This window comes from Seriola aureovittata, chromosome 4 (genome assembly GCF_021018895.1).
Source record: "Seriola aureovittata isolate HTS-2021-v1 ecotype China chromosome 4, ASM2101889v1, whole genome shotgun sequence".
NCBI lineage: Eukaryota > Metazoa > Chordata > Actinopteri > Carangiformes > Carangidae > Seriola > Seriola aureovittata.
Window position 1 is genome coordinate 17,074,425 of NC_079367.1, and position 24,375 is coordinate 17,098,799.

Consider the following 24,375-nt stretch of genomic DNA (forward strand, 5'->3'; position numbering starts at 1 on the left):
TGCTGACTGTGCAAAGAATTGCCCCTTGGGCATAACAATGATTAACTTGAACCTTTTTAACAAAAAAGCATTGCCAATAGTCTCCTCCAGCAGAATATATCCAACATTTTAAGGTATATCCCATCAAATTTTGCATTTGTTGTTTTTCTCATGTGAATCCACCTGCACTTAAATTCCAAGGTCAGAGGAAGGAAGGGAAAGACAGAAGATTGCAAGAGAACAAACCTGTTCTTTTAGTGCACAAGACATAAATTGATGTCCACTTGACATCCACAAGGGAACACACCAGAGGCGTTCTAGGTGCTGTGAAATAACATTCCTGCTGTTTTTGCTTTGATGTTTTGATATATATGCTATTTCCTTAATAAAATCAAGAATGCCCACTCATCATTCAAAATCAGTCACTCACACAAACACTCATACAAGCCAAACGGACAAGAAAGACAAAACCATTCCAATATCTAACCTCAGGTTCAGAGAAAACTGTCAGAACTTCTGTTTTGTTTGGTGTTTCAGCTCACCTATGATAATAATAAGCAGCATTTTGGTTATAAAATGCTGTAATGTAATTGCTGAAAACACAAATGTAAATTATATTCCACATTTCTTTTTCCAAGCAATCGTCACGAATCCTTGCTCAGTGGAACACAGTGAAATCTTAAGCATATGTGTTACCATTTACAAAATTTCGACAGGACCAATATCATGTAATTGAAAAGAAATAACTGAATAATGTTACTGTTAAACAGGATGGAGTGTGCAATACATTTGAATAGTTATATAAAAAATACATGCAAAAAGATGATGTCTTGTACTTACAGTGAAGACTGATTCAGCTGTACAGAAGAAACCTTTTCTTCTACAATTTCAAGTGTTGACCAGTAGTAGAAAAAGACCCATCACTTTGGCATCACTTTCACATCACTTTGACTTCTGAAAATCAGAAAATGGAAAAACTTATCGAATCCAAAGGTCTCAAAAAATCAACTGAACTTTTGTGTGGTGATGTGATGAAAGAGAAATGACTCAAATCTGGCTGAAAAAAAGTATTGAAATTCACTTGACAAAAAATTCAAGTGAACTCTTTTGAAATTCAAAAGTATTAATAAGCACTTTTCAAAGGGTTCAAAGGATATGGGCCAAAATGTAAGTCGAGGATTGTTGTACTTAACTCAGAATATGTCTCTTCCTCAATATATGGATTCTGTTCTACTGCACATGCTGCGACAAGGGGAAATACTCACAAATGATTTTGAATATCTTCTTTTCTTTTAATTTTCCATTAAATATGTGACTGAATCCTGGTAATGACAAAAAGCTATTGATTAAGCTACTTACAATAGCCCCTTAAGACAGTTCTGTTCAGTATTTAGTCATAATGACGTTCACTCTAAAATCTGAACTCAGATGGGCAATCGCTAGACCCAAATGCTGTGTCAGTTCTAGATGAAAGAAATCCACAGATGAAACAGTGGAACATGAAACATGGGCAAATACAGAGAAAAACACTGACATATAAAGCCAGAACAAGACATATTGAAACTTACAAAAAGGAAGGAAAACAGTGATGGGAAAACAGCATGTGGGATGACTGGAACATTTCAAAATGAAATCATTCAAAAATAATCACATTACAGGAAAACAGTAAAAAGTTAAAATAAGACATTTTGAAACTTACAAAAGCAAAAGAAAAACCTTTTAATTCATCAGAAAGTGGTGCAATAGGATGTGGGAGCTCTGTTACAGTTCATGTATCTATTAAAACTTTTCATTTCAGCACTTAGTATTTATACCAGCCCATTTCCACTCATTCTCTGCCAGATTGTCTATTGTGCTTTCCACACCATGGCTTTCTCCAGCAAACATGCTTTCTTGGTACATGACTCAACAAAAATCACATCATCATGATTTTCATAGTGTTTTCATTGAAAATAAAAATTTCCATTTCAAATGAAATTGTGACTCATGTCGCAATATATGCCAAAATAATCACAATATGATTTTTTTTTGCATGTCATTCAGCCCTACCCTCTTCCTCTTCCATCAGCTCCGATCTTTATCCCTACAACTCTGTATTGACCTTTTGCCTTGCACCACCGCTATTAAACCTGAGCTGTGACAAGTAAACACACTAAACTAAGAGTCACTGTTTGCACACCGAGGCACAGAACAGCATGACCATATAACTCTAGGAGGAGTAATAATTTGAAAGATTGCATCAGTGACGAGTGCAAAAATAAAATCTAAGACCGCAGTGAAGTAAAAATATTCACTTGCATATGATGTCATTCTTGTTGACAAAGGCAGGGTGTCAAATATATCATGTACAATAGAGTTACTGGGTGTCAAGCAGGTGCAAATTGTGTTTCCATTAAGTAAGTGCACATGGTTTTGACTGCACCTGCTAACATCTCACATCCTGGGTTTGTTTTCGGTGCTCTGTGTGTGTGTGTGTGTGTGTGTGTGTGTGTGTGTTTGTGTGTGTGTGTGTGTGTGTGTGTGTGTGTGTGTGTGTGTGTGTGTGTGTTCCAGCACAATCTGTACAGTGCAGTAAAAAATGGGGACACAGAGCGTGAGAAATTGCGAGTAAAGTTTACATTAAGCCAAACTCTACAGAGAGCACCAATCACACACAGGAGCTCACGCAAGGACATTTCATATTTAGTGCTGACCTCTGGTGGTTAGACATGACATTACAGGAAGAATTAGATCTTAACTGCTATGAAGGAAATAAACCACAAGGTGGAGGGAGATGACAGCAATAAACAGATATTTGCCATGTAGCTGCCTGAATCTCTGCTGGCACATGGACAATAGTGAATCAAACAACAATCACTGTGTTCTGTTTATCTTTGAGAAAAACACCCCCACCACTCAGATACAATTCCTTTGACACACTAATGGAGCGCTCCTGTGAACATACTAAAGTGAGCTGGAGTCATTTAAATATTCAGCCAATACAAGGCATACACCATTAAAGGGAAAGACAAAATGCTCTGCTTCGGCCTCTGCAGCAAATTTATGAGCAAAGGCTCCTCATCTTACATCTCCCTTGTTATTAGTAGAGAATCTGAGTCACTGGCAGAACAGAAGGCAGAGTTTCAGACTACGCTGACCTCAGTGTTTATATGAAAAACAAATCAGAAAGGTGCTTATATTCTAAGACGTCAGCAGCTTTAGGATGTCTCACAATCTACTCAGCACACTTGTCAAATTGTAGTCCTGGAGTAAATTTTTTATCTGGTACACTTTAATTAAAAGAAATGGTGGATGCATCTTATCAATACACTGATTACTATGTACTCAACCTCAGTATTTTTTTATAGTGACCAAAATGTTCTTAAATCTGTCAAGTACCACATCAAATGTTCGGTCAGATTCTTGTTGATTTATGTATTTTTTGTTGAGACAGTTTTTAATAATCATTATTATTATTTATTCACTTTTCCTTTGACTATTTAAAAAAAAAGGTTTTATATCTCAAGGTAAGGTGTCCAAGAAGGTACTGTTTAGGTATTGTTAGCAAAACTTAGGTACTCCCTATCCCATGATATATTTAAAATGTTGAATATATTTGAACAAACCACTTCCAAGGGACTAAGTGCTGGAAAAACCTACCTAGCACTAAACATAAGCATATTAGTCTTGCAAGTCAATTAATTGATTAGTCGATCAACAACAAATTAATCGGCAACTATTTTTATAACTGAATAATTACAAAAAATGCCAGAGACTTGTTGGGTTTTTTTGTACACAGTAAACCGAATATATCTGAGTTTTGGAGAGTCAGTCAGAAAATCAAGAGGTCACCTTGAGATTAGGGAAATTATAATTGGCTTTTTTTCACTCTTTTCTGAAATTTTATAGACAAAACAATTCATCAGCTAATCAAGAAAATAATCGGCAGATTAATCCATAATGAAAATTAACAGTTGCAGCCCTAATCACAGGTGACATCTGAATTCTCCTCGGAGTATGATGAAGTGTCTCGTATAATTCATAGATAATTCCGATTAGGTGTCTGTGTCTTGGTCAGTGTTTGTCACACTGTTTATATTCCCAATTTGTTTCAGACTGTTAACTTGTTTTGCCTGTGACTAGCGAGTGACTAGTGAGGCTGCAATTCTGGATTTTGCTCTGCTGAGGGATTTTACCTCACTGAGATAGTTTGTTTATGTGCGTAAATAGACTAATGAACACCATCTGTGTTTCTGTGCCAGGATCAGTGTGTTTTGAGGAGTCCATTTATATTGGCAGAGTCTGTTGTGATGACATGAGATGTTTCACTGGAGTGTGGTGTACCAGAAGGTCAGGGTGACATGCACTTTAATCTTTCCTTTTTTTTCTGGGTATGTGTATGTGTGTCACTGTATTAAACAAACTGAATTGTCTTTGGTCTTACTATCTGTGGTCTCAGTCTCAAAGTCCTAAAAGCTGCAATTTGTTTTATATTAGCATTAAGTAATAGGGCTAAATAGGGCCACTATATTTCCAATTGATCTGTTGGAGGTGAAATGATTAGTCAATTAATACATTAGTCGACTGATAGAAAAATGATCTGTAACTAATAACAAATACTACTAATTGATAAATACTGTTATTTTGATTGAATAATCTCTTAATCAATAATTAGTAGCAAAATAGTGAAAATGCCTACCATAATAGCCCAAGGTGTCAATTATACATTGGTTGTTCTGTCTCACAGTCCAAAAACCAGATATTTTAAATTTAAAAGCACATTACAAAGAGGAAAGCAGCAAATCCTCATATGCTTGGTATTTCTGCTTGACACACGACTAAAACAACTGATTGTCAAAATTGTTGACAATCGTCTGTTGACTATTTCTGCACTGAGTCATGTGAAAGCAGAGGCAAACTCAAACTCACTTTGTTATGTTACCTGACCAGCACCAAACGGCTAACAAACTTCGGTTAGCACGAAGCGTAGCTAGCTAGCCCGTTAAACATGAGCTAGCGGCTGAAAAACCACATATTTTGTCGGCTGAGACCAAAACCGAGATAAATAAAGTAAATATTGGACTTACTTTTGCCAGGTTCCTGAAAAGTCAGCTTAGTGGGATGATATCGCTCCGTGTTTGCTCAATGTAGTTGAGAAGGATGTTAGCTATAGGTTAGCTAAACAACTTCATGGCAAAATGTCAGGGTCTGTGTTTCTTTCTGCCTTACTCTGATTTGTTTGAATCAATTTTTTCTCTCCTTTTTAATCAAGTGTTGACGAGCTTCCAAATGCAGTTGGTTTGATGGTTTTTTCCTTGATGTATCATTTCAGTCTGACCTAAATCCTGTGGGTTTGGAAAACGCTAGGCCACATATCCCTCAGTAATTTTAAGATTTTTGGCCCAAACTATCTGCACTGGCCCCAGCACTGGAACCTGTGGTAGGCCTGCAACCCAAGGCATTCTTGCACTTCAATGTCATTACCAGTCGGACTGGAGAAATCCAATGCACAGAAAGGAAAGCAAGGGAGGCACAGAAAGGGAAGCAACTGATGTCTTGGGTGTCTACTTAAGCACTAGCAGCGGATAATAAACCTTGTGCTTTCTGTCCATACATCTCAAGCCTCCTGATACTGTGGGTCATGTGCTGAACCACAGCATTAGGTGTTTGGTAAACCTTCATAAATCCCTCTTGTGTCAGGGACACTTAATGTGATGACTTGACTTCATTTAGTCAATTATGCAGAACCTTCAGGCTACATTCTTGGCAAGCTATTAGATACCATTTACATTATGAGTCATCAGGGCAAATTTAACTTAGATTGTGCTGATATTGCAGTCATATAGCAGTAGGCTACTACATGTGTTTAAGCTCTCAAGAATATCCAGCAATTAAGCTTATTTGGGGAACACTTCATCTGCATTCTATTTATCAAGAACTAAATAATGTTGTATACTAGTATTTGATTATTATGATGTTTATCTCTGTCCAGACTGTATCACAGAACACTTGCTGTAGGTTTAGGCTATTAATAACCACCAAGATGGCGACTCTTCTTCACTACACCATTATATGCTCAGGTGGACTGTCCTGGCATTCCCACTTACTAACATTTTCATCCATTCAATGTCTACTTGATAAATCTGTTCTGCTATCCTTAAATACCTGACTGACAAGTACCTCAAATACTAAGTTTTTTTTCCTTGTCTCTGAAGTAGGAACTTAATCACAAGTATTGGTGTACTCTCCTTCACAGTATGATGAGAACGTGTTTGAAACGGAAATAGTTTTGGTGAGCTGATAACTGATATGGCCATATGCCACATCCAAATAAACAGAAAGACTTCGTTCCTGATATCCACAGCATGGTCTCCAATTAGTTTACTTTAGTTCGATCCCTCATGTGGTGTAGGACTGAGATTAGCTGCCTTGTTTTGAACATGTAGTCTGGTGCTGCTCTCTTGTTCTCATGTCTGTAGCTGAATAAAACTGAGATTCAGGTCAGATTTTTACCAGTAAATCAATTACACTTTGTGTATAAAAACAAACAGGTTTTAATTAAATACTCCAAATTAAAAAAAAAAAAAAAAAATAGGCACACAATTTCCATTTGTTCTCATTGTTTTAGTTTCTATTGCATTTGAATGACCATATTATCCACAGCATAAAGGCATTAATCTACATTTTAGTTATATTTTTTTCTATCATTCACGCATGGCAATACAAACAATAAAGTGCTTTATAAAATAACCTTCTCTTCAACCAATCTAAAATACACAGAGACAATACCTGCAACCCTCTTCAAGACAGTGTTTGTCACATACATGTGCAAGTACACATTTACACACAAGTACTCAATCCCACACATGAGCAGGCAGTAGTTTCACCCTGCAGTTCACATACAGTGTATGCTTAACTCTGTGCTTTATACTGTAAATGGTCTTAAGTGTACAGGTTGATTGAGGTTATCATTTCGCTAAGTACTGTTAAGTATAACTTTTTAATTTTTATGCCTTTTTTAATTTTTTTTATTATCCGTTGTAATCCATCTTTTCCGTGTTTGCATGTGTCGTTTTGGGCAGGTTTGTCCCACAGTGCCCACACTAGCGATACATACTGTTTCCATCATGATAAGAGCAGGAAAAAGTCAAGCCGAATCTGCATACAGGGATATGAGCATACACACACAAACACACACATGCCAACACACAAAACACACTCATCAAACCCTGTTTTGACCCCTGTCTCTGGACAGCTTGCCTCTTGTCTCAATTGTGAGCCGCGTGTTTCAGTCAAACAGAGAGCGCTACACATCAAGTATGTAGAAAAGCTTTGTGTAGTCTAGGTTCAGTCTTGAAAATCTGTTACACACATTGCAACTACTAAAAAACGAAACATTCATGCTGGATTCTCTGGGTTTTTTGTGGCACATTTCGAGGCTGTTGCAAAAGATTTTTTCTTTTTATTCTTAGACAGATGTTGTAATAAAGTCCTGGAATAATACTTGAACTATACTTAGTGTGCTATACAGAGTAAAACTACAGTGTAGAGTTGTCCTCATGCACTAAATTGTCAATATCCCTGTAATGCTCAGGGTTAGTGCTTGAGCCAGGACTGACTGAACGAGTGCCACAGGGCAACTTTCCACTGTATGACGGCTGAGAATCACTTGATGCCTTGTGGGCCATTTCTGTCCCGTGCCTCTGTCTTTACATTACCCGCACATACACACTTGCCCACATCATGAGACAAGGGGACCACATCACAGTCTAGGGGAAATAAGGATTTTCAGACACAACACCACTGATTTCTACTCCTTGCGCCTTTTCTTTCCCACTGTCTTTCCACGGATTCATCGTTTATGTCCCTTGTGTTTGTATTGAAAATGACACCAGAGCAGAGTAAAACTATGATTACTCAATACATCACAACTTCACTGATAACTGAACAGGCAAAACTGCAACAAAATAAAATTATGGAGCCTGTTTTTTTCAGTTAGTTGTCTTCATAGATGATTCGGTGACACTGTCGAAGTTATTTACTTCTTCTTCTGCCACCTTTGCCATACTATCCATGCCATTGTGCTCTATATCTGCCGCATCTCTGATCAGCTGCCCAATCACATGGCAGGAAAACATGACATCACAGCCTGTGACGTGGATCTGACAGCTGACAATGCAAGGGTGGCGTGGAGCTGCAGAGGCGACTGACAGTGTCTAACAGTGTCTCCCTTTATGATCGCGATGTCCATTAGCAGTTCAGGAAGGCACATAATATTTCAGAGTGCTCTCCAGTGATTAGATGAGATTTATGTCTTGCTGTTTTGAGTGACAGGCACTTGAACACCTTTCTGTCCTGTTGCTATGGAGAAGCAAAGAGAAAAAGAAGCATATTAGTCGCATACAGCATTGAGTTGCACCAAGTATAAGCAGAGGCGATACTGTGCATAAACATGCAAGAAAAAATTAAACTGACATTAACCTATGAATGTGAAGAAGCTTACCCAGTCTGTATTTCTCTTTAGCCTCTGCTCTCTCTTTGGCATCAAAGTACCAGACTGTGATGGCATAGCTGTAAGACACAAGAGGGGGAGATTAAAATAAGAGCAAGTCAAGAGCTAACATCTTTTTTGGATACATGATATAACTCTGGTTCAGAAATTAGATATTTTCTTGTGTCGTAAATTGACTGGGTTTTGGTTTGAGGCAAAAAAAAGTGTTGTTGTTAGTCCCATCAACTGGCTTTGGTAAAAATATCATCATTATTCTGATAAAAGATTTTGAATAGTCTGAAAAAAAACTCAGATCTTAGTAATTAAGTTTTTCCATTTTTAAATGGATAAAATGAAAAATCAAACTGAGATAATGGACAAAATTCCTCAAAAATCACATGAAATGGTCAAACAAACAAACAAACAAACAAACAAACAAATAAATAAATAAATAAATAAATAAATAAATAAATAAGGATAATATCTGACCCAGATCAAGATAACAGATTACAAAAAATGTCTCATCATACAGGTCGTAATAAGTGAACAGCAGATTGTGAATGTGCCGGGCAGCAGAGAGTTAATTTCTACGCTTTCGAGTCTCTCCTGTGGGGCTGTGTTGTTTATTCCTGTCTCTCATGTCTGTGCCTCTCCAGCACGAGTCGTGCAATCGAACCTTCCTCCCCTCTCCCTCCCACCGACCCCCTCAGGAAACACATACTTCCTGCCTGCGGCCCCACCTCGCCCCCCAGCAGTCAGATGGAGAGGAGAGGAGAGGAGAGGAGAGGAGAGGAGAGGAGAGGGGAAGAAATGCAGGAGTGTTTCTCTATACAACTATATATCTCTGGTTGAATGTATGAGAATGCAGTTGTGTTGTATTTGTGTTTTGTGGGCAAACAGTGTTCAGTTATTCAAAATCTCATTCGTTCACTCGTTTATAGGAAATAATTTTAGTGATGGTAACAATGATAATTTTGCTATTTACGCATGTGCACATATTTACAGCGTAGCACAAACTAAAACAACTGGTGATATTGGGAGTGTGTCCTGTCTGTTTTCCGTAAAATATAAAGTCAATTCACAACTTTATATGAATTTGTGTGGGTGTGCTTGTTCTGTATAGACAGTACAAGAGTTACTAACCGAGTGGCGTAGGCCGGCTTGACTTCATGTGGGTTCCTGCGATCAGACCAGAAGATGAGCAGCCGGTCAAACAGAGGTTCGATGTTGGCTACCACATTTTTGCCTTCAGGGTAGATCTGCAACAACCCTCCTTGTTTCTACAAAGACAAATACACACAACACCATCTCTTACTCGCAACATATTTGTGGCAATATGGAATAGTATTTAGGGTTGAGTCAAGTTACTTAGTGTAGAATTTCACCAACTGGCCTTTAAAAGGATTCTTAAACACTCTTAAGCACATTTAAGCCTGTGCCAGCATGAGGTGTGTTTTAAGACTGAACTAGTGCACTTTGTAAGGATCCATATTTACATATTATTTATATAGAATTTATATATATATATGTATGTATGTATGTATGTATATATATGTATATATTATAACATTAAATTGATATTGATAATAAATGTACCTTCACATCCCAGTTCTTGTTAAGATAGTAGATACATGTGATGCAGCGTCCATCTCCATTAGGGTTGTCAACATGGCGGACATATCCTGCCCCGTTACCTGGGTAACAGGCAACCATGGCCTAAAAACAGAAGAAATAGGATCATTAATTATGTGCATTGGTGTCACTTATAAGCAGCATCACAACAGAATCACAGTAGGTTTTGACAACATGTGCGTTGATGTTCACCAGATAAACTGTGAAATGTGTCATGGATTATTTGACAAGCAGAGAAAGGACAGTGTGAGCAATGAGTCTATTTGTCTTGAATGGCTGCACTTGGAAGGTGATGAATCAATCTTCAGTTAGAGGAGCTACAGGTGACCAATAAGCATTTAGAAAGTTCAGTCGGCACAAGGGAGATGCAAAGGAGACCGTCTGGTCTACATTCCATCTTTTGCTGGTCCATCTCACGCCATTTGGCTTTCCCACTTCTCCAGAGTAAACCTTTTCCTTTTGCATACTGAGTATAATGTTCCATCATGTAATTTGTAAAACACACACAGTCACGAGAGGGAGAAGCAGAGAGAAATGTGTCAGAGTTCAGCTGTTGTTCCCAGCTACGAAACGATCTGCAGATAGAGTATCCACGTTCAAACAATGGTCTCGCGCTGGTATTTCCCCTGCCTGACGTCTGTGTGTTTGAGGCGGTGAAGCCGGGGAGCGCCGCTTTCTCCGGAGAGTCAGAGGGAACCAAGACCTGCGTGAGAGCTCTTCGACCAATGCACATTCCACACCAGGGCCACTAGAAGACCACGTGACTGTAAATGTACTGCAAGCTAAGAGACAAAACTAAAAAAGGGTCAAAATGAGCTGAGAACAAGGGATGTGTTTCAGGCTGCAGTTAATAGCTTCCAAACTGTCTCCACTGGCTGTAGTTTCCAGTTTCTGTCTCTTTAGTAAAGCAAAAAAAGGCTACAGCTGATTCACTTACTGACTGACATCAGCCTGTGCTGGCAGAGAGAGATTCGAGTGGTGATTGTTGGCAGCGTGTAGAGTAATAGCTTCTGTATTATGTCTCCAGGCTGACTACAAAGGAAGATACTGTCACTGTCTTGACTTATATTGTTCTGCATGGAAAGTAAAAGTTCCAGTTTCAGAGTCAGTGCATCATTCATGACTAACAGGTTCTGCGCTGCTGCTGTATCGATTTAACTTGCCTGACGCTATCATTTCAGCTCTAGTACTACACTGTGAGAGTCTTAACCCTGAGGAAATCAAAGAGCGCTCGCATTGATTTCCAAGACACACGCACCTGTCCTTGTATTGTTTGTAAAGCTGAAATAAAAATGACAGCTGCCCATTGCCCTCATCGGTCTCCCCCTCTTGTGGTGTTGCCCGCCTCATTCACGGCCAAGTGAATTTGGTTGTATTGTGTGCGTGTGTGCGACTCTGCTCAGCCGCCATTGTCGGCTCTCATTACTGACCAACGCTCACAGTCAGAGCTCATTAACCTCCGGACTTTTTGCTCCGGGCTCCAACTGACAATCAGACCCGCTGCGTCAAAATGAACATATCAAATGTAGGCAAAGGAAAAAGAGAAATATGTGTACGCACATAACGGTCATTAGAAACATTAATGTAATCCGAATGTGATTTAGAGTAATTGGAACTTGTCACAGGAAATCAGCTGATTACGTTGTGAGTCAACTGTCAGTGATGGGGTTATTAATAATTGTCTAAAAGTTGTTCCTTTAATGTTGGAATTTTTATGATCGTGTCTCTTCATTTGTGTGTGTGTTTTTTGCAAATGACTATGGATGTATTTAATATCATAGCAACAATTCAGTTAAAGGTAGCCTGTGGAATTTTTGACCACAAGTAGCAATGCTTTTGAAAATGTGTCCCCATTTGGTTGTATCTTGTGCACGTGGACAAGGACATACGTGCACATGTGCAAATAGGCAACGTGATGAGTTTGTCCTGCTGATAGTGCCACATTATTCCACTGATTCAAAAACACAGGCGCAAACAATGTAGGTTTCAAAACTGCTGCCACTGCACTATCATCCCAAGTTGTGGCAGGATAAAAGTGGGTCTGCTTTTAGTACACTGCTCTCACTGTCACGTTTACATGTGACCTGCAATTGTTCATCTTGTACAGAATTGATAACAGCTGAGTCTCTGTCTTTTGGGGGCTGACACCCTTTTTGTGCTGCCAGGAACTTGTTTAGACAAGCTCTGTTTCATAGGAACTAGATGTTCACGGTCAACATTTATTAATTACAGTAAAATGATGTTTTCATATCGTTTCAAAACACACAAGGAAAAATGTCCACTCTGTTACAATGACTGCCGTCATGAAAAGTTTTCTTTTCAGTATTTGGTTATTAGATGGTTTTAAAGCCACCACATTGCAAAATGTCAGGAGTAAGGGTTCACAGGTTTTATTATCATGCCAGCAATCCCTGTGTCAGAGTGAATATACTGGTGGACAGTTTGTTATCACATGACTCTTCAATACTGAGAACAAACAACTACATAAATCCTTCATTAAATAAAAAAAAAGTACAACAGTATTCAGGGTGGATTTTCTCTATACTCACATATAAGGAACAAGAGTGATTATTTTGGGTGTGCATGTACTTTTAAACTGCTAACAGTCTTAGCAACTGCAATTAACCACAATTAAGATGTACTATGCCAAACCAGACAGCTCAGCCTTTGCCTGCAGCATACACACACACACACACACACACACACACACACACACACACACACACACACACACACACACACACACACACACACACACACACACACAGGCATATAATTTAGGAGGAAGAAGGTTATGACATTTATTCTAAATCAGGTGTTAAAAAAAGTTGTTTCTTATACATCCACAGTGTTTCACTCTCCTTCTCACACACACACACGCACGCACGCACGCACGCACGCACGCACGCACGCACGCACACGCACGCACGCACGCACGCACGCACGCACACACACACACACACACACACACACACACACACAGCGTGACACAGCACGTCTCGATCCTATCTGTCATTTCTGTCCTCCTCGCTCCTTCATCTCTGCTGAGATCAGTGCCCACAGTAAGTTTAAGTCTAATTGGCACCAACCACCTGTCTGCCAGGCACCAGCATTAACGCCCTAATGGCAGCGCAAGGTACATACCCGGGCTGTCAAGGTGATGGCTGGGCAGGCAGAACAATCTGTTCTGGACAAGAGCAAAAATAAACTCCAATGCTGCACGCATATTCTGATAAGAGGAATGATGGTGGAGAGAGGGGTGAGGAGGGGGAGAGGGGCTAGATAAGGCTGAACAAATACAGGCCTTTTAAAGGAGTGGGAAAGAGAGAGACAGAGAGAGAGCTTATGTATGTGTGCGGGAGGGAGCAGGGGTTAAAACAGAGGTGAGGATGTTGCTGGTAGACTGCGATGATGGCAGACAGTGAGGGGAGTTGTGGGAACAAAAATTCTCATTGTGGGGTTTTGGTGGCAGTTTTGGTTCCGTGATCGTTCCGGGATTAAAACCTTGAAGTAGATGTTGCAGTTAAAAAAAAAAAAAAAAAAACTCTCATTTGAATGTGTATATCATGCAAACTACTGCGATTGAGATTTAAGATGCTAAGGTGGCTGTTAAGCTGTAGACTGTTTACTAAATGGATAGAACATTAATAAATCACTGTTCTAAGCAAAGGCAGTGTGGTAGAAATGCTTTAGGAGGAACGGGACAGCCGCTGATGAAATCAACCGAGGTATTTGTGTGTCAGTAAATTGTGAGGTTTATTGTTCTTTTTTTTTTATTTATTATTTTTTTAAATATAATAACTGATGAGTAATTTTGTTCAATCAAATCAGATGAAAACAGATCAACGTGACTATGACATAACAGAACAAAGAACTAGACAAAAATTTCACAGTTGGGACAGCCCTGAAGCCTCGTGCGTTATTGGAAACCAGATGTTTGCCATCTCTGGGGTTGAAACCAGTTGAGTCACTAATTGTCGAGCAGCACCGCCATCTTACTTCGTTTCCACAGCTGATTACTCACAAGCAGCTTGAATAACGCAGTACGTGATATCAATCAGGATAAGTTATTATTAATAGTTTCTAAAAGATTGAATTTGAGTGAAGTGAAGGGGATAAAAGTCTCAGTGCATTAAACTGAATTATGATGAACTGCTTTGTCACTACCAGCTTCTATCTGACCTGCTCTTCCTGGTTCATGACATCGCCTATTACTCAAGCTAGATTCACTTCTGGGTTACTGCTTCTATAAGCTGGTTAAAAGTTATCTGGCAGTAGGATATCACTGGCAACTTAAAGACAGACTGTGTGTGTGTGTGTGTGTGTGTGTGTGTGTGTGTGTGTGTGTGTGTGTTGTGTGTGTGTGTGTGAGTGAGTGAGTACGAACTGGAGTGAGTCTGGATTTGGTGAGGACATAATAATCAACCCTTTGATCCAAGTAACTCTCACAGCCGCTTATCTGGCTTTACTGCAACATAAACAATATCGGTAGACTGGTCTAGACTTACTGAGAAAACTGATCTGTGTGTTTTAAAGGCAGGTGTACTTTTTACCATAAGAGGGTTTCATCACTAAGGTTATAAAATATCAGCCTACAGCACCAACTAGTGTGCAGCATGTGGAAAAAAAAAACACACTGAGTTGTTGCATTTGAGGCAGATCATCAGGGATAAGCTATATAGACAACCAAAAGCTAGTATGCAAACGGTGTCACAGCGCAGTTCAGATGAAAGGAGGAAACACCTCAAGCGTATCTGAGCAAGGCAAAGACGGGCATCCAGATATGTAACCAGAATTCAGGGTGTGTCAGTTTCGGTTGTTAGATTACGAATTGTGATGGTTAGAATGTGTTTTACCAATGCTCCAAACACAATGTTCACAAAGGCTAACATTATATTGTTTAGGCGTATGCAGTGATAGCTCATTACGTTGGTAGGATGTCAAAATATAACAACAACGTTTTAAATGAATATTTTCACACTATTGGTCTATCACCATGTTAGTCATTTGCTTGGACACCGACTATATGGAAGGGTGTGTGTGTGTGTGTGTGTGTGTGTGTGTGTGTGTGTGTGTGTGTGTGTGTGTGTGTGTGTGTGTGTGCGCGCGCTGTAGTGGCGAATGTATATATAATAACCAATATTTGTACCGACCAACAAATTTCTGGCATCATAACATCCCTCGTCCAGATGTTGGTAGAGCATGGGTTGCATAGATACATGAAAGTCTTAAATATTCTCAAGTTACTGCTCTGTTTGCTGTTTTTGGTAGTCAGCTAACTTGGAGAAGGCACTGCTATCTGAAGTATCATTTCCAAGGGTCCATGGTGATGTCTTCAAATTGCCTGTTTCACCCGACCAGCAATCCAAACCCCAAAGATATTCAGTTTACACTGACATAAAACAGAGAAATCTTCCCATTATAGATGATGGAACCACAGAATATTTGGCATACAGATAACTGAAATGATCAATCTATTATGAAATTGTTGCCGATCAATATTCTATTGATCAACTAGACTGGCACTAACAGCAGTGGTGCATTTGAAATAATAGGTCGGTACCGCACCAGGGGAATGTCCAAATAATTAGCAGTACCATTATTTAACCAGTAATAATTATATGACAGTCTTCAATTTTTACCACTGGTGCTGTTTGCCCTCTGAATTGTCTGTAAGGAAACTGAATGAATACCAAAACAGCAAATTTATCTGTCCATCTATACTGTACATTCAAGCAAGCTAGCTCTGTGGCTGTATTGTGTATGATAGTGTACGACTTGTGACGCCTGCCTGCATGGTAGCACTGCTGAGCTCTAGGAGGGGCATCTGAGGACACACTGCTGCTGCAGCAGACATTCTCATTATGCTGAAGCTCCTGCTGCATCGCCCTTTCTCACTCTTGCTCAACACCATCCTCCCACTCCGTGCTCCCAATCCTCCACTCCCTTGCATGCTCACCTCCAGTCTATCCCCTACCCCTTCATATATCTTATTCCCGACGCCGGGTTGTTTGTATCTTCCCCATAATACAAGACCATCATCTTGCACTATATTAACTGAATTACTGCACCTTTTGTTAACACGTTAATCCTTCCCAGTGTACGTCTCAAAGGCTGCAAAACCTGGCCCCTGCTGACTAACCGTAGTCAGGGTACAAAAATATTACCCACTGCTGGTGAGGCATTATTTTGGGCAAAGCCAGCCCCTCTAGTTCTCTCTCCATCTCTTTTATACACAATGCGCAGCTCGACTCTGTATGTGCCTGTTACCACGGTAACGGCTGGGAAATATTTTGTCCAAGTAGCGAACAAGGGGGCTGATAAGACAAAGGAGAAAGGGAGTGAAGTAAAGGACAGGGGAGAGGAAAAGGAGGTCAGAATAAAAGACAAGAAGGAAAATGAAAAAATTAAGGAAAATACGGTTAGGGGGATAATTGTTGCTGGACAAAGAGGAGAAGGACGGAAAAGACGCAGTGACCTTCTATCCAGCTGTACTCCTCCCGGATCCTCCTCTTTTCTTCTCCTATCACTTCCTCTCTCTCTCCCTCATTCAGTCTACCATCACTGTATCTATCACTATGCTGTCTCCTGCACTCCTTCACAGGAACACCCAGCCAGAACATTTTGTACTGTGCGGCACTGAACTTTTTTTTTCTTTCCTTTTTTTAGTGTACCAAGGGCAAATCAAGCGATCTGGCAAGGGATGAGTTGGTGTGTGGGTAATCTAACATTTTTACCTGGTAATCACTCAGTTTAGTCATCGTCATGCCACATAAGAGATAATAATTAGCTTGGCATCCTATAGACTAAAACAATCTAATGTAAACTTATCTCATTCTGAAACACTGTTCCTTCCCAGGTAACTTTTTCTATGCACTTCTCCATGTTTTCTGACCTCCATAAAAGCACCTCTCCAAGTGAAACAATGACAGAAACTTGCGTCAACACATTTTTGTGTTGACTTCATTGCAGCCTGCACGGATGAACAGCATAGCAGCAATCGAACAAAGTTAGAGTACTTTTCCTCAGTTTTTAGAGTAGATCCTTTCCTCAGAGACGTTGTATGTGCACAGGAAAATTCAACTCAAGAGTAGGCAGAGGCTCCTCTAAAGTGCAGATTTGCAGAGGAACTTCAGAATAGGTCTTGAAAAATTAGACATATATGTATATACAATATATAAGTTAGTCAATTAACTTTCCTGCTTTGCTGTCATTTTGTTGGAGCTCAGACTAGGCGTGACTTTGGCCGGAAAGCAGCACAGTCAGCCCACGTTCAAGAGAGCAAAGGCTGCTGATGTGAGGTAGACCCAACCAGCCCCTGTTCAAACACCGTTTAAAGCTTATGTAAATGACTAGACTTGCAGGGCAAGGTGCTGCATGTGACGTTAAACAGATGGGGTGAACGAGGTTGTGGGGCAGTACATTAGAAAGGAGGGGAGGAAATACTGTCAACGAATCAATCAAGTATGGAGATGGGTAGAGAGGCAACCCACACATGATGGGATGTAGTTTTACATAAATGCAGCACATATATTTTTAAACATTCACCCAATAGTCTCATTCATAGCTCTGTTGATTAAGACTGTAGAAGTAGACCTGGGGGTTGCCAGCTTGCAGGTAACAGCTTTCACTTAATTTCCCCCATGGGGAGCAGTAATGTTGTTTCTACTTTTCAGATCAGATCAGACATGACATTCATTAAGAGCCCCCCTGGATTTATTTTCCACATGGGACGTAACAGTTTAACCTGTGTAAAACTTCCAAACTGCTTAATTGAAGTGAATCATTACTATACAAATATTTCACTCTCTTCCACGACTTTTTTGAGCTTTCATTTGGCAATTTGCAATTTAAAGCTGAATGCTGAGTTAACATTTATGAAGTACTGTTATAATAATATTTCAAACCACACCAATATGCACTGTCTGGATCTGTTATACCGTGAATCTTTACTGAACAAAGGGGGCTTGCTGAAACACTGAGAACATTTTGGGAAACAGACTAGACTGGCATGTATTGGTTAACTCACAGCTAGAGTAGGGAAACAGGCCATGACACTACAGGAGTTTTTCATTCTTTTGCACATATTCAGCAGGGAGTATAAACCAGACTTCAATCATCATGGGTCACTGACATTACCTGGCTCAGATAACCCAGGATGTATCTCTACAGGGGAGTAAAGGGGGGTGAGGGGGTTCTCTGTCCTGGAGACAATGTCCACAACAATGTCCAGGACTCTGAGAACGACTGCCTGTGGACTATGACGAAAAGGGATTATGATAGTTAGTCCCTTTTTAGTGTTTAGGTAACTATCTTCAGTGGTAATTGTGCATGGCATTTGAAAAATATCAATGAAAAAGAGAAACCGAGGCGTGTAGTGTAGTCACTGTAAAATAAAGAGAAAACATGCAGCTCACATGGCATGAGATAGGAGATAACAAAAACAAACAAACAAAAAAAAACGTACTTCCCTACCACACCAGTGCCATGTTTGTATGGGTGAAAGGAGTGATAGAAAAAGTCTTCAAAGGCAGAGTTATAGTGATGGCAGAGGAGATACAGCGCCAGAGTTTGTTTTTTTTCCCTCCTGGGTACAAGTGGTATGAAGGCAGGGACAGGGGCAAACTTAGGCAGGCCTAAACCCAGACACAGGGTCAGGTTAGGAGGAAGGTTCAGCCCACAGCCCCCCTTATCAAGCTAACGTGCCAGATACACAGCAGAGCTCGTCCTGACATCCTACCTGACTTTGTGTTTGCGCTCCCACTGAGGTGTGAGTGCATGTGTGTGTGAGTGTGTTTGCCCGCCTGCATGTCGGCATTAAGGAAGCAAAGATGGAGCAGAGCAGACATGACACAACCAGCCACATGCCCAGATTTAATGATGTCGTCGGGCTGACACTCCTACATCGGCATTTCTTGTAGCCTGTGTTTTCTCTGGCATGTAGCTTGAAAACATACCCCTGACCCTAACCCCTGAACCCCACCTGTCCCCGCCCTGCGCCTCCTCTCACCTTAGTGCGTCCATTGATGACACAGTCCCCCAGCTGTCCATTGGCAGCGCTGTACATGACGGCCTCATCAATGTGAGCCATCAGCGCCCCGATGCTCTGGCACCCGGGTTCGCGTCCTTCCACCCAGGCGATCTGGTCACCCCGGATGCTGCGAGAGGGAATGCTCTTCTGGCTCACCAGCTGCCCGCCCCGAAACTTCCCACTGCGGTTTAGGACCTCCACCTCCTCCAGGACCCTGTCGCCCAGCTGAGGGCCCAGGAAGTTGTCCTTCACACAGATGCCATAGTATTTCATGCAGGGGACGATGTACTGCTGTGCTATGCGCTCTGCTGACCAGCCAGCCCCTGCAGGTGCTGGTGGGGTGGGGATGCCGTTAGCCTCCACTGGGGAGATCTGGATGGGTGCAGCTGGCAGGCCTGAGGAGGCCACCTTATGTCCGTTGTGCTGGTTAGTGTGAGGGGCAGGAGGGGTGAAGGGAGATTGGGGAGTGACACAGTGCACATTATTGATAGTCATTTGGTTGCCATGGGAACTGTTGCTGCAGTTGACAGTGACCATGTGGGGGGCGACTGCTCGGGCCACTCTGGAAGCCTCTGAAGATTTGTGGCCAACAGTTCCCTCTGTTAACCTTCTCCTCTTCAAGTCCGAGTCTCCTGCCGTAAAAGCAGCTTCCACAGAACAACCTGACCCCGGTGACCCTACCATGGGACCATTAAGAGTTTCTGACCCCGTGTCCCGGTTCTCCCCACCCCTCCGTTTCTGTTGTTGCATCTGCCTGCCTTTCAGGTCACCATTGATCCTCCTCATCAATAAAGGGCACTTCTCATGAGCTGTCCTTTCCCCATTCTCCAACAGACAGGCTCTGCTGGTGATGGGGTACATGGGGCCGGCAGTTACCCCCGCAGCCCCTTTCATTTGTGCCGGGTAACCGTTTGGTGTGTGAGCCAAAACGCCTGCGTGGCTCCCCTCCACGGTGGCAAACGGAGACACCACCCCGCCGTTGTAGAGCGGCACGCCGGTTTTGGACTGCTTCGTCGGGGTTGTGATTCCAGGGGAGTCGGTCTGAGAGGCCAGACCCGCGAGTAACTCCGCGGCCGTTGGACTCCCGACCGGCGCCGCGCAGAAGCTGTTCAGCCCCATGTCCGCTCGGTACGTGTGGTGAATCTCTGCCGGTCCACAGGCGAACTGCTGGCCGCTCGTCCTTCCCTCCTGCGAGGCTGAAACTGCGACGGATCCGCGGGAATAGCTTGGGTTTAAAAGGTCCGTGTGTCCCAAGCTCTCCATTTCATCTCGTCATCTGCTGGATGCGCACGTAGCTCACGTCCTCTCTTCATTTTCTAGCTCAGCCGCTGCTTTTCTCCGATGGAGAGGAGCTCTGCCACACAGAGAGAATAAGTTTCATGTCCAAGTCCTCTTCTAGTGGCTCTTATTTCCCCAATTACTCTCATTTAATACTCTCGATCTGTGTATTTATTTGTATCCGTATTATAAACATTTTGAGGCAGTGTAGGATATCTGTGGAGAGTAAAATGATACACTTTAGGCCTATTAATAGCACAGAGCAGGCCACTTGTCACAGTGAGCTCAAGTAAATAAATCTACACTATTTTATGGTGTCCCCAATGCCTATACAATATTTATACAGGCCAACTGAAAACAATTTAACTGGGGCAAGAAAAAAGTGCAATGTAACAGGATTACAGCCTATATCATCATCATCATCATCATCATCATCAACATAATCATAAGCTGTTGTCATTAAATTAAAATTAAGTGCATCTCTTCTTCAGGCTACAATATTTAGGCTCTATAGCTGAGTTTTAATCATTAAAAAGAAAGCAAAACACTCAGTTCAACAAAAACTCACTTTGACTTACAGGCTATTTACATCGAATTAAACTAAAATAAGAAAGTAGACACGAAATACAAAATATCTACTTTAAATAGAGTCTTATACCGTTAGAATTTATATGAGACTTCGATGAAACAGGCATTAAAATACTTCTCTTTCGCCTTTGTCAGCTACTCATTTCCAACTTAGCAGCCTAATGCTTAGGTCCGTCCATAACAACTGAGAATAAGATCACACAAATGTATTACTTTAGTTGAAACGCACATTTCAGAGTGTAAAATAAACTGAATATGCGGCTAATAATGTCAAACAAGCAAGTAACCCCACCTCCCTCCAGGAGACCACAGTCCACTGCTTACCTACGGCAGCCTACAGCAATGCAAATCCTCAGTGAGCGTACGTGACAGGCTGAGAGTACGCATGTTATTTCCGGGATTGTCTTGCCCGTGTGCGCGTCCCATCCAATTTTTCTTGTCGGTTATAAATAATATCAAGGGGGGTGACGGCGAACCAACGCCGGCCTGACACATTAAACCCAACAGAGGGACGGAAGCAGATGCTCGGAGCCACACGGGGTCCCCTCTATCACCAAAAAAAAAAAAAGTGCTCTCCGTTGTGTCGGCGAGTGGCCCTAGTTTGTGTCTGTCTCCCCCCACCACCACCACCTCGCTCCTCCCCCTCCTCCCGCAGCCCGTTCTCTCTCTCTCCCTCCCTCTCTCTCCCTTTCTCTCTCTCTCCTGTCATTTACACACACAGGCCATGTGACCACTACTACGGCTGACCTGAAACTATACTAACAGACACCGCCCATTAACATTTTCTATATTGTTAAGCTATGTATGACTATAGCCCTCTGCAAGACAGGCCTGTATAAATATTCTGCATAGCGGCTATGATTTGTATTTCTGCAACTGTGATCGTCTTATTTATTTGTTTACATGCCTACTTATTCATAATTATGACAGACCTTTTGTGTTACACATAATAAGCATGTCTCTGCAAACTGACACTAAAGGCAATAGCCCATATACCACTGTCAGCATAAAAGCAATACTTATGGAACCACTGCAATCCCACTATAGTCCCCTATATAAATACTGAGCATTCACATTCTTCACTGTAGTAAGAGAAGCAGTCCACACTGAAACTACACCATTGCAAGTAAAAGTCCTGCATTGAAAATTACACTTGAAAATGCCCCTTATGGTTGAGTTGAACCAATTTATATCGCTTATATATATATATGTTTGGATAGTTTAATCTATAGCAACGAATAATTGTTTTATGAATTTACCACGTTTTGTATTCAAATTTTTAATCCGTAAAATAACAACAAAAGCTGTCAGATAAATGTTGTGGAGTAACTAGTATTTCCACTGAAAAGTAGTGGAGTAGAGGTAAACAGTTGCATAAAATGGAAACACTGGTGTACTTGTACTTAAGTAGAGTATTTGAGCAAATGTACTTAGATGCATCACAACACTGAATTTTTTTAGACATTGAAAATAAGTTTTGTATTATCTTTTCTATTGGAATTATGATTCAAAATATCATGTCATTGTTAGGAATCAAAAGGTCAGTGCCAACTCCACAGCAGCTCAGTATGCATTGATACTATACCTGCTATGTGACAAAATCTTTCAGTACATAAGTGACACGATGGCTTAAAAAAAAAAAAAAAAGATGTGAATTTTGAGTAGGTTTTGAATAAAATTCATCAGCCACATGCGTGGCCGCCTACATAATATGCATATATTTACAGTCTCACAGCTTTATACCATATGTTGGTGCAGACACAGTCATATATAATACATACATACACACATATACACATCCATATGCACAAAGTCTGCTTTATCTGTTCTGTGGTTTGTATCCTTAACGTCTCACTTATGTTTTTGTTTAGTTGTTTTTTTTACCTGAATTTGAAAGATTTGCATTTTCCTCTTCCTATGCATTTTTCAATCTTTATTGCATATGTATTGTTTATATGGTTTGCCGCCATTTTTTATCAGTACTGGGAGTGAGTACTTTTTGATGTGTCTGTTAATGGACACTCTGTCCTGGACAATGAACCCCAGGCTTGCTTAACTTTCCTTACATTCGACACATTAGTGTCCACCTATATATTTGTGTGGCAGGAGGAAGTGAGGTAATGTGCTCTGATGAAGCCAGGCCAGGGGTTAGGGTGCTGGATTAGTGCCTCACCCTGAGGGATTAGGGCTAGAATGTATTGACACAACACTGACATGCCACATCCATCTGTTGCTTCCACTGCAGCCCTATCTCAGCCTATATACTATAGGTGGACCATGGGCAGCAGTCAAGCAAAGTGCTGGGGGCGCTCACACGTCAGCAGGTATGCATGTAAGTATGCTGTTTACATAAGTGCACATACAAACATGTATGATGGTATGTTAATAAAACTACACATTGATCTTTAGCATAAGCAGTCAAAGAGGCTTTAGAGCACATAGAGGTGCTGGTAGGTGGATTTTGTTACCTTTGGACGGACTAGCTCTTTCACCCCGTTTCCAGTGTTTGTTCTAAGGCTAAATTAACCAACTGGTGTATCTTAATATTTATTATACAAACGTGAGAGTGGTGTTGAGCTTTTCATCTTAATCTCGACAAGAAAACGAATAAACTAATTTCTCAAAATTTTGAACAGTTCCTTTAAGCTGGCTCCATGGGGCGGAGGATCAACAACATGGAGTAGTAGAGAAGCTGAAGGGGAGTTGGGGTTAACAGACTCATCAGGCTTCGGATCGATTGTGTCTGACCACATGCTTGTCGAGTCATTGAACTCAGTCAAGCAAAGACCACATCACAGTCAGAGATCAAAATATGATTTGAGATTTTATTGTACCAATGTGGGTGGCATCTGTCCAGGTGAAAAGATCATTTTTTGGTCAAGATTCTGGTCACAACTGGGCTGTAAACAACAATTCAGCAGAACTCAATGGCAAGCCTGGGAAGATTTGTTGACATGTAACATTTTGAGTGATGGGATTAATTCTTCATGATATGTGCATTGAATAAGATTTCTGGTTCCTTCTAGGTTAACAGGGTAAAAAGAAACTCAGAGTGAGAAAGAAATCACACAGGAAACAACCAGTGATTCATCAGTCATGAAAAAACTATAAATAGGACTCTGGTTTGTGGGTGGACGCAAGAAATAGCAACAAATATTTTTGTACTAGCATGAATAATTATATATTGATTGGTTTCAGCTAATAGGGAACTTGCTTGGGAAACGTTTCATCAGTGGGCAGTAGATCGTGTTTCTGTCAATCATCTCAGTACATCCGCATCAACAGATCATTTTATAACCGTTTTATTGGTGTTGAAGCTCAACTGACAGCAGCACATCAAGGATGTACAGCGTGCACTGTATGTTTTATTGTTGCTGATATGGAGGTGTGACAAATT

At 41.0% G+C, this 24,375-nt stretch overlaps 1 protein-coding gene across 3 annotated transcripts; it reads right to left on the bottom strand.

The window, feature by feature from the left end:
- Positions 1-6,567: 6,567 nt before the first annotated feature.
- egln2 (egl-9 family hypoxia-inducible factor 2) lies at positions 6,568-21,589 on the bottom strand. Of its 3 annotated transcripts, none has more exons than XM_056374093.1 (6): positions 21,303-21,589; positions 19,092-20,466; positions 10,046-10,165; positions 9,593-9,729; positions 8,462-8,529; positions 6,568-8,319 (listed from the first exon to the last, which is right to left on the bottom strand). In XM_056374093.1, the coding sequence occupies exons 2-6, from the start codon at positions 20,373-20,375 to the stop codon at positions 8,267-8,269; spliced, it is 1,662 nt and encodes a 553-aa protein (XP_056230068.1). In that variant the 5' UTR covers positions 20,376-20,466; positions 21,303-21,589; the 3' UTR covers positions 6,568-8,266. The 3 variants fall into 3 exon arrangements, with proteins under 3 accessions (XP_056230068.1, XP_056230066.1, XP_056230067.1); XM_056374091.1 differs by having other exon boundaries at positions 19,092-20,606; XM_056374092.1 differs by lacking the exon at positions 21,303-21,589 and adding an exon at positions 21,049-21,205 and having other exon boundaries at positions 19,092-20,606.
- Between the last annotated feature and the right edge of the window lie 2,786 nt (positions 21,590-24,375).